The 10,845-nt window shown below is 41.8% G+C and overlaps 1 protein-coding gene across 3 annotated transcripts; it reads left to right on the top strand.

Moving 5' to 3' along the window:
• Positions 1 to 605: 605 nt before the first annotated feature.
• LOC112573958 (E3 ubiquitin-protein ligase TRIM56-like) lies at positions 606 to 6,232 on the top strand. 3 transcript variants are annotated; one of them, XM_025254687.1, is made up of 4 exons: positions 606 to 1,073; positions 1,471 to 1,553; positions 2,615 to 2,887; positions 3,666 to 6,232. In XM_025254687.1, the coding sequence occupies exons 3-4, from the start codon at positions 2,684 to 2,686 to the stop codon at positions 4,707 to 4,709; spliced, it is 1,248 nt and encodes a 415-aa protein (XP_025110472.1). In that variant the 5' UTR covers positions 606 to 1,073; positions 1,471 to 1,553; positions 2,615 to 2,683; the 3' UTR covers positions 4,710 to 6,232. The 3 variants fall into 3 exon arrangements, with proteins under 3 accessions (XP_025110472.1, XP_025110469.1, XP_025110470.1); XM_025254684.1 differs by lacking the exon at positions 1,471 to 1,553; XM_025254685.1 differs by lacking the exons at positions 606 to 1,073; positions 1,471 to 1,553 and having other exon boundaries at positions 2,517 to 2,887.
• The last annotated feature ends 4,613 nt before the right edge of the window (positions 6,233 to 10,845 follow it).

Below are 10,845 nucleotides of genomic sequence, written 5' to 3'. Positions count from 1 at the left end.
ATAGGGGAAGAAAATAAAAGTACATTCGGTGTAAACATGATCGATGTTTTCATGCAGGTTAAAACTGACGCAATTATAATTGTATTAGTGAATGGAAAGGATATAATATTGCTGTATTTTTAGTTAACAGTGACATTTCCACTCAGACAGTTATGCAATCATTTATAAAACGATGTTACCTGCCACTGTGATTTGCTCATTTCGTGCAAATGAATTTGTTGTAACTCATTTACTACAGTAATGTTTAGAAACAGGAACGATCGATTGCGGTTTTCAACTTTTCTCAATTCCTAGCCTTCTTAATTATCGTTGTCGTTAATCACCGTAAATTTTCACAGTATGCTGTATATCCTATAATATATATATAATCTAATGGTTATTTTTTAAATGATGTTGTTTGTAATATTTATTAAAGCTGCTTATTCGTGCCACAAACTATCGTATGTGGAGTCTTCACATCGAGCAGACGACAGCCAGAGTGAAGGCGCCATGCGTTTGTTTTGCAAAGCAATATGGGTCGGAGATTAAGTCACATGACCTAGTGGCCAATCAGAAGGCTCGGGTAAGATCCCTAGATCACAATGTTCTGGGAAAAATAACTTCGCGGGCCGAATGGGATGCGCCAGCCACAGTCTTGCGTGCACTGCACAAACTGCGATGGCATTGTGCCTGCAGGTGGTTGGACACTGCCATAAGCTCTGCTAGCTGCACGCACCACCCGGTCGTGGGACGCCCTGCTTCTGGGTGGTGCTGCCATACCATGAGGGTGATTGAGAATGTCGATACGCTATCGATCGCCGCCCGGTAAACCAGAGCTAGAACTTTTTCAGGTGGCGCAGAGAGAAATGCATCGTTGGGCTTTCTTGACAATCGACACCACATTATTTTCCTAGCTGAGATCATTTAACTATGTGGATTCCAGGAACCTGAATCGGTCAACCTGTTCCATGACCTTACAGTTGATAATGAGAAGGTTCCACGAAAGGACTTTTTTTCCTGCGGAAGTCACCTATCATCTCCTGGATGATAGAAATATTGAGTTGTGGAGCATTTTTAGAGCACCGTGCCACCAGGTAATCGACCTCCTGGCAATAGGCAGACTCATATCTGTTCACAAAGTACTAACCCTGAATTACTATTCTTAACTCCCTAGCAATACTGTCCTTCATGCTAACCATCATGTAACGACTCCATCTTACACTGTCTATATATAGTATCTACATCCCTTCATACCTTCATTGCTTTACGTTCTACGTATTTTGTACCTCATCTTTATGTTGTTCAGTATGCCTATACGTACCTCACTATCCACTGCCTATCTTTCATTTATCATTATTAGTCTGCACAGAGAGTGTGATCTATCATGGTTGTGATGCTGCTCGTTATATTAAGTTCCCATTATTATTGTTGTTAGATTTCAATATGTCACTTCATTTGAGTCAAGTGTATTTGTGTGCGTTGTCGATGTAGCGAGACAGCGAGGCACATACACCCTTGATGATCTTTAGTGAAGGGCTGACACAGACTTCTACACAAAGTTTCCAAATGAGCAGGTACACTAACTTGAGATTCAAGATTCAAGATTCTTTTATTCTGTCGCCCTGCAGGGGGTATTGAGAAATTAGGAAGTATCCATGCATATACATTCACATTCTTATCATTAAATATAGGGTGTCTCTCATTCACATATATTCAAAATCATCCACTCATTCTTTCCTTTTTCCAACCACTTCGTGTAAACTTGGATATTGTAATCGAGTAGGTTAAGGCATCTGAACATATCAAAACAAAGGATAACCACTCTCTTGAAGATTTATTGTGTTGCCAGTGACGTTCTCGCTTCTCTCTCTATACTATATATGCTTTGTCACTTGCTTTTCTTCGTCTCTCCGACCTCCTGCTTTCCTCCACTCACCTTCTTTATATATATATCGCTCGTTCTTATATGATACTCTCTCAGAATACACACACTATATCCACCTCTGTTCTGCGTAAAGATGTCTGGCACAGTTTCTTCTGCTCAGCATTATTTCAAGTGGAGCCAGCTGTAAAATAAACATCAAAGTAAACAGGATTCGGAGTGACGCACCCCAACAAAACATGGCCTCCAAATGCCAAATTTGCGAGAGACTGAATACCAAAACGCACTACACATGTAACAGTGAAAGTATGTCAACTTCCAGATCTCGATTATTTCAAGGGAAGTAACTTCTACAACGTTAAACATACATGGCTGACGCGCTTCTCTTATCTTGTTGACTGCTGGGAAATTAAGTTTGCTGTTGTTTTGTTTTCTTTTGGAACATGTGAGGGGAGAACTTAAAATCGTTAGGACATGCCAAACGAAGGAGTATAATAGAGTTGATACTGACCAAAGATTTAACCGGAAAAATATTATCCTGTTAAATGTCACTTGTCAGATATAGTGACCAGAAAATCGAAAGTAGAAAATTTCTGCCTGGTTCAGTTCAAGAGGTCCTACGCACGGACGACACGGTTACATTAGTTAAACATACACGCAGTTCGCGAAGACAAACATGAATGTGTACTGAACGAGCCCTGGCGGAAATTCACGAATGAGACGAACGTACGTTAATGCATGTTTCGTGTTTAGTGTCATTGCAGAGGCGTGAAGCCGAATCAAGCATTTCCTGACAGAGGACCTGACTGTGAAAGTGAAAAGATGGCCTCTGAATGTTCTATATGTCTACACACGTTTAATCGCCCTAAGCTGCTCCCTTGTTTTCACACGTTTTGTGAAGGTTGTCTGGCCTCCATCGTGAGCCAGGCCTCTCAAGCCCAGTCACCTGCTACCGACACTTGCTTCCCCTGCCCCTTGTGTCGAACGCTTACAGACGTGCCTCAGGCCGGGGTTTGCGCGTTCCTGGTATGTCTCTCTTATGTTGATAATATAGTTATATATATATACTAAATGCATGCAAATGCCTGAAAATATATTTTTCTTTAATTTTATATTTACACAAAACCTAAAAACACACGCAATCATCGAATGTCATGCAGCAAGTAAATTATTGGATTACTGAAAGTACTGAGTAGTCTTGATATTTTAGCTTCCAATCCTAAAGTGATGTCTGATCTCTCTCATTCACATACATGCCCTCCCTCTCCTCCTCCTGCTAATGACATTAGTTTATTTTCTGAAACTGAAAGTGACGAACTTAACAGCAAAGTGTTCAGATTTTGTAGTTAAAACAAGAAGATATAATTTTTAGAAATGGTTATCACATTGCTGAGAGAGAGAGATGGCTTTATGGTGGTAGTGATCTGGAAGAAGTTAATATTAATAAATATCTTGGAACTGTATTATTAAAGTTGTATTTTCACATACTCTGGTAGGCCTACCTGTAGATGGACGAAGGAAGTAGATTACCGTATAAATAGTTTTTGCCTTGAACAAAGTGCACTTAATTACACTGAAACTTTTTGTTTTGAAAGCTATTCTGATAATTCTATGGTGTTACTTTTTTTATCAGTGTTAATTTTTTAAATGATTGTTAACTCAGTACCCTCAAGATTATTTCTGCTGTTAACTGATGTGCACGCAACAACTTAGATGTTTACCGGTGTTAATAACTATACGACAAACCTCTGTAAACAATCGTAAACTATATTCGGGACATCAAAATTGCAGTTTTTGGTTTCAGGACAATATTTACATAAAAGCTGACGGGGACATCCAGACACAGTTCGCAGCCTGTGACACTTGCAGGGGGGGAACTAAAGCTAGAGATCCTCTGGAAGCAGCAGCAGCTACCTCCAAATGTGTGGAGTGCAACAAGTTTCTCTGCCATAACTGCCTGGAGGTTCACAACCAACTGTTGCGTACTCACACACTGGTCAGTGTGACTGCCGGTAGGTTTACGGTCACCCACAAAGCCTTCTGCCATCGCCACCCGGATGAGGAGCTGAGGTTTTTCTGCCTCAAGTGCCAGACACCCGTGTGTCGGGATTGTCGCATGACATCGCACGCGGAAGGTCACACATCAGTGGACCTCAAGGATGTGAGTCAGAAAGCTCAGGAGGCTGTGTCCAAGGTAATCCGTGTCATTTCCGATGAGCTGATTCCAGCTCACGAGAGCATGATGGTAGTTCTGGCTGCTGACCTTAAGTGTAAACAAATTTCCGCAAATAACATCAAGGAACTAATTAGTCGAAGGATTGAAGAGTTGCACAAGGGTCTAGAAGAGGTTAAGGAACAAGCATTAAAAACCGTGGAAGACGCGGTAGCTGGTCTGGAGGAAGCGACCAGGATTCATCATGACCGACTAGCTCGCCTTAAAAGCCAGAGGGACTACATCAAGCAGGTGTTGAGTGGAGGATGTGAGGCGCACATACTCCTGGCAGCAGAAAGCGTGAAAACAACATTTTCACAGAAAGTGTTACCCCAGCCACCACTCGACTGTTGTCAAACGGTTGTATATGATCGTAGCGATGATGTGCACATTAAAGAAATCCCTAAGACGAGATATCTCAGCTTAAATCACTGGAAAAGTTTTGCTGCTGGATTTGCTGGTAAAGCACGTGTGATGCACGAGCACCAGTCTGTGGCTCTGTCCTCGTACTCTGCCAGCGTCAGCGCATCTCTACATCAGGTTGCAGAAGCCTTGAGAGGATGTGACAAGACTATACAGGCTGCAAGTAAAGGCTTGGAATCTCGCTTCTGCTTAGCGACAGAACCGTCTCTGTGAAGAATTCAATGAAATAATAATGATAAAAAAAAAAAAATTAAAAAAAAATCTTGGCGGGCGAGGACACTCGGGCTAATAATGTTGAGAATTTCAGAAGAAATCTGTGCATACCTTGGTCATGTTGCAAACAAAGGGCCTCACCCAACCCCAAAACAAATAACAACGCAACAACAGCAGTTTTTTCATCAGCAATGTTTTTGTTGTTTTGTTCTATCTCTATACAGTAATTCTCGACAAGGCAGATAACGATATCGTTCGCATGAGTGTTGACAGCGCTTGGTCCACACAACGACTGGTGGATGTAGTCTCAAGGCTGATCGCAGACCTGTTTTGTGCAAAATACATTTTAGTGTTGCACAGCTAAAAGCAATTTGTACGATGTGTTTGTGATGTTGCACTGATAAATTTTGAAGAGTTTTTTTTTATTATTTTACACGAGAAATCAAACAATACTTTTGATTAATCCAGATTATTAGTGGCATACCAACTTGACTTTCACTTTTAATTCATATGGCTAGTCCAGTCACTTGATATTTTTACAGCTCTACATTTCAGATGCTTTCGGGGTAGTTTATCAGGTAAACACATCGGTGACAATACAAGTTTGATATCCAACTAATGCAGTTGCGTCCACTGCAAGTTAAAAACGCAAAGAAATAATTAATTGTGAGAGAGTTATAAACATGTATATAGGCTTCGTTGGCAGAAAATTCAGCATTTGACAGTCCAGCGTCGCCAGTAACTTGAGGACAACAAAGTCAGAGGACGGTAATCCAACAGACAGAAAATAGCCGGCTTTGTTGCTGCTGTCTTTTGAATTTGAACACATGCTATTTTGGCTATTCACAGTGCAGTGTTTGAGGACTTCCCTTACTTTCAGGATGCATGCATACGGTCCACAGCTGTGTAATGCACACACAGAATGCTGGCTCTGATTTTGATTTTTGTCAACACTGACATTGTGACATGCTCATGGTGCTCAGGAAGAGATAAAAGGTGCAGTTTTCATTTTAAAAAAGTTTTGAGTTGTCTATCATAGTGAAACAAATGTGACATGTACCAGGACATACTCAAATCGCCTAAAATGTTGATTTTTTTTTTCCTCTTAAAAGTTGTTCCTTTCTATGTTTTGTATAATTTTGATCAACATTTGTAATGTCTGCTTTTGAAACAAGTATCTTTAATATTTTGCATGACTGCAGGAGATCTATTTCAAATCAAATGGAATTTTATATTCATTTACATGTTTTTAAGTGAGCCGAAAGTTCATAATGCTATAAATAATGGTATTCACAGCATGTAATCTTCATTAAGTAGAACAATTATTTAACCAATTATTTATGAAGACTGCATGAAGTTGAAAATCAATTAAAAAACTAAAAATTCAAAATACAAAAACCTGTATTCACACTATTGAACAGGTTAAACTAAAAATAGAGAAAAGTGATTGTTGGAATGAACAGTAGACTGAGCAGTGGGCATTGTGAACAGTCAATAAATTACAATGTGTGAATGAATGAAAAGTTGCCGATCCCTTTTGTTTTTAACTCAAATCAAACTCTGATTGTTTATCAGTGAAACCGTCGATAACTCGCAGATGACAAAAACAAAAAGCGAAGGCGATGAGATCGCTAAATAAGCTCCACCAGAAATGTGAGATGGCGGACAGTGTGTGGCTCACAGACTTCTTTGATGTAAATCTGTGGTCCGGCTGCTAGTGTATCAAGCGACAGTTTAGTGAACTGTGCACAAATGTGACCTGACGAGTTTGGCCGCTTTCTGTGTATGGTGATGTAGGCGTGTATCCGGAGAACGGAAAGGGTGCATTCCCCGGAATTTGATAAGATAGTATCTTGACCCCAGTCATTACGGGTAAAAATAGTTGCACCCACTAGTACTCAACTTTGTTCTATGTATTTTCAGACTTATCTCTGTCAAAGAAAGCTAGAACAGGCTTTTAACTTTTAATTATTACCAGACATTTTCTTCACAATGTTAGACATCATTTTATGGCGATGACCGTGATTAGAACAGAAGGGAAGCAACTGCAGTCAGCCCCGCTGATATAAAAGCAGTTGTCTCCCTCGACATGCCGTCTACAACTTGTAAACACGGCCGTGCCTGGCCCTGACATGTGTGAGCGTATAGTATCTAGGAATCGTGAGGAAACAGGACAAAGCCGTGTGTGTGTGCGTGCGCGTGGGTGAGTGCAGGCGTGTGTGTGTGTGGGTGGTTGTCTTTTTGCGAAGCTATTTATGTGTGTGTGGGTGTGTGTGCTCGTGCGTGAGGGTGTTTGTCATATTGTGAAACTATTTATGCATGTGTGTATGCTTGTATTTTTTGTGCAGCCATTTATGTGTGTATGTGCGCTCGCGTGTGTGTGGGTGTTTGTCTTTTTATGCAGCCATTTATATGCATGTATGTGTGTTTTTTTATTTATGTGCGTGTGTGTAAGCCCTGTTGCCTTGAATTTAAAGACATCGAGATGTATTTCACAGACATATTTATATTCGCACCACTTTCAAGTTTTTATGATAACATCCAAGAAAAAGCTCCTAGACAGGACCTTCGAGTCTGCGCATGTTTCTGCTTTTCATTTCATTCACCGTACACCTCCTTTGCTGAGTTCCAGGAATATTTGAATGCTGGAAGTGAGCATTTTCCGAAAGTTGGCCAAATGCTTTTTCCGGTTAGTGTAACGTTTTCTTGCGTCGTGCAACTTCATGCCTGATACATTTTTGTAAATAATTCCGCGTTTATTTGCATGAAAATGTGACTTCCCCACATTTACTCACGACGACTTCCCAGAATAGCTGTGGAGGAGGGTCGTTTCCCCGTGAGCGACTGCAGCCTTCCGGCAAAACACTGGACTTTGCCTCCGTCGTGAGCAGCAGCTGGCTATTTTTAGCAGCGAGACTCGTCCTTGTGTAAATGAGTAGACATTAGCCGTTACACTTGGCTTTCCCGAAAACAGTATGAAAGGATCGTCCGCAATGCAGGCCGTCAGCAGCCCAGGACCGTCAGCCTCTGCGCACCAAGCGATTCCGTAGTACCCTGGGTGTAAACAGAACCGTGAACATGAATGTAAACACAGCTGTTTGTATTTTCTTCTTCTTTTGTCCAGTGTGAAATGATAACAGCAACAGATATAGAGGTGTACCTGTCTGAATGGGTGCCGCCCTCATGTTTTGAGTCCTTGAATTGTTTGTGGTTGATAATATTAATGTTTGCATTCTGAAACGAATAAAAAGCTGATGTCCACCTACAAAACTGTAAACACACATACACAAGCAAGTGCAGTCACTATCAATTCTTTTGACTTTTCTTTACAAAGCTTACAAGAATTATATGCAAAAGTATTTTTTATAAATAATGGACATTCGCTCTTTTAAATGTTTATTTAATGATCAAGTCGGCAGACCACGTGACTGTACACAAAGCACTCAGGTGTTACACTGGTGCAGTAAAGTCACTCCTAACTTGCATGTGTAATCGATTACAGTGTTCGGGGGGAAGATTTCACGTAAACATTTAATGAACAGCAACCTGAAAGCATTACAACAAACAAAAGGTCAGTCTTCCCGATAATGATTCATTAAGCATCACGTGAGCGCGTGAGTGGTTGTACAGTGATAACAACTATACAAGTCATTAGCTGGTCACGTTAACAAGTCACGATGAAAGCTCGAGGCCCTCAATATTTCAAAAATGACGATGTTTTGCTTTTGCATCTTCGTCTGAGTTTGTTTGGGTTTTTTTTTTTTTTTCTCTCTCTCCCGAACGGTTTCAGGTGTTCCAGGATGCGCTTATTCTACCTGCACACCCGACCAGTTATACCTTTACCTGTTTGTACAGGTAAGTCCACGGTGTGGAATGTGTGGTAATGAGAAGCGCCTGACATTGTCCTGCACCTGGGGTATTCCACCTGTTCATGCACATCCGCAGTGGGCATGCACTTCTGTTTTCTTTCTGCTCGCTACTTGTTTTCCCCATTAATTTTATTCGGGATTTTTTTTTTAATTTGTTGATACCAGTCAAGACTACATACAGTAATACAGGCCGTTACCCAGTCTCAGCCGACCCTTACGTGGAAAAGCAGGAAGAGATTATATATAACAGCTTGTGTGATTGGTTACATTTGTGGTGCAAACACGACTCAAGGTCCGTAACACCGCAATAAATGTGTCCGGTAAGCCACAACTGAAGTTGTACAGATATACATAATATTTTAATGGAATGTTTCTATGCTGCCGGTAATGGAGATGGAGACGTTTATTATTTTCAAGAACCTCAGGCCATGTTTATGCACAAGTTTTGTAACTCATAAACACACTTTGTGTTGCTAGAAGTGATATAAAGTGTTTACACATGCTTTGCATGGGTGGAACTGATGTTACATAGGTTTGTGTTTGGTATAATTGCCATCTACTTGCATAGTCAAAACCACTCGGATGTGCACACAGTTTAGTAATACATAATATACAAGCGCACACACATTAAAAGTACAGTTTATAGGCGCGCACACACACACACCAACTATAAACAAGTATATGCATTGAACTACATACAGGCACACCTTGAACTACATACAAGCCCACATACACCCACGTACACCCAAACGTACACGCCCTCCACCTTCCCACATCCATAGACACACCTACTTTCACATCTTGTCGGTCCTTCGGCTGAACTCAAGCTCACAGACACACGCACGGATGCACAGTTACTCCACCCTGCTATGTCTACACCGCCTACACCCGAAAACACTTTGGCACGTTCACACGCACACACCCGCCACCCTGCTATATGTACACCCCCTCACCCCCTACACCCAGAAAACATTTTGGCACGTTCACACACACACGTGCAGTAACCTCCAAACCCTCCGGACTCCTGTATACACTCGCTACAAGGTCGTATCCATGGGCTACCACTCGGTGTGCAAGCTTCTTACGGTCGTCAACGCTCGTTATTGTAGTAACCAAACCAAAATGTTCTTACATTTCACTAGATCGCCGTGTCCCCCTTATCCCCAGAATACTTCATATCAGACCAAGGATATTATTGTTTAACACTTTAATTGCATATGAAAACACACACAGAGGGGTGTGGGGGGAATGTTTGCACCTCACCGTCTGTTTTGCCAAATTAGGAATGGCAAAGTTATGGCAGAGGTGATAACAGTCCCGTTCCCATGCCTGGTCCGTCCCAGCCTGCATACCAAGCCATTTATTTCTTCCTGCGATCCCGCCTTTCGCCGTATACAGTGGTCTGCAGACTGTCTCGCGTGATCCCAACCCCAGTCGCATACCATAGGAGGTTCGAATCGCATGTATACAGTATACTTCCCTTATCGGGTCATGTGATGACCCGCGCCTGCGAAGGGGGCCACGAGGGCGTGTGATGTCGCGTGGGCCATTGTCACGACGTGTGGGGCGGTGATCGCCACTTCCTTGCACGTGGTGTTGTTATCGGCTGCTGGCTTTCTATGGGATAAAGTTGTTACTCAATGATGTACTTTCTTCACGAGCTGATCTCCACTTCTCAAGGCGCGACATCCACATCTCTTCTCCCAGATTTTATTATCTCATTTTTCCCTATCCCCCCTCTTCGTCGTCGCCCTCGTCGTGACTGCGATCCTTGTTCACTGCAGAGATAACAAAACAAAAACAGTAATTTTGTTTGTACGTATAGTGTAATGTGCAATATATTGTGGACACAAAATTGACAGAAGAATTAAAAGATGATTTGTCATCTTTCCTGTTTTATATAAATATAAGTTCGTACAGCTCGCACACGCACGCACGTGCATACACACACATATCCTTCTGTACAAACACAACCGCTTATGCACCTACACATTCAAAAAAGCTTTTATCATACACACACGCCGGTTCAGAATAGTGTGTTGTCCACTAGCTCATCCTTTCAGCAGTTACTGTTTTAAATTTTGATATTGTAGATTTATGCTGTCCTCGTTCGTTGCTGTAGCGAAAGTCATATCCACGAGCCGACAGCTCACGTGCACACACACGACTCAGCGCTCGAGCACCTCGAAACCTTGAGATGGCACCTCCATCCCTACCCTGCATCCCCGCCGGAAACTATGAGCAAAGAAAGTTGAACAATAACTTGA

This window comes from Pomacea canaliculata, linkage group LG10 (assembly GCF_003073045.1).
Source record: "Pomacea canaliculata isolate SZHN2017 linkage group LG10, ASM307304v1, whole genome shotgun sequence".
Lineage (NCBI taxonomy): Eukaryota > Metazoa > Mollusca > Gastropoda > Architaenioglossa > Ampullariidae > Pomacea > Pomacea canaliculata.
Note: the sequence above shows the minus strand (reverse complement) of the source record. Positions and strands in the feature narration are given on the sequence as shown.

What these genes read in the sequence shown, in the direction of transcription:
- LOC112573958 (XM_025254684.1), top strand. Translation starts at nt 948, where the DNA reads ATGACCTTACAGTTGATAATGAGAAGGTTCCACGAAAGGACTTTTTTT. An exon ending in TTAGAGCACCGTGCCACCAG is followed by an intron (nt 1,074 to 2,614) that starts GTAATCGACCTC and finishes TTTCGTGTTTAG; the next exon opens with TGTCATTGCAGAGGCGTGAA. An exon ending in CCGGGGTTTGCGCGTTCCTG is followed by an intron (nt 2,888 to 3,665) that starts GTATGTCTCTCT and finishes TTTTGGTTTCAG; the next exon opens with GACAATATTTACATAAAAGC.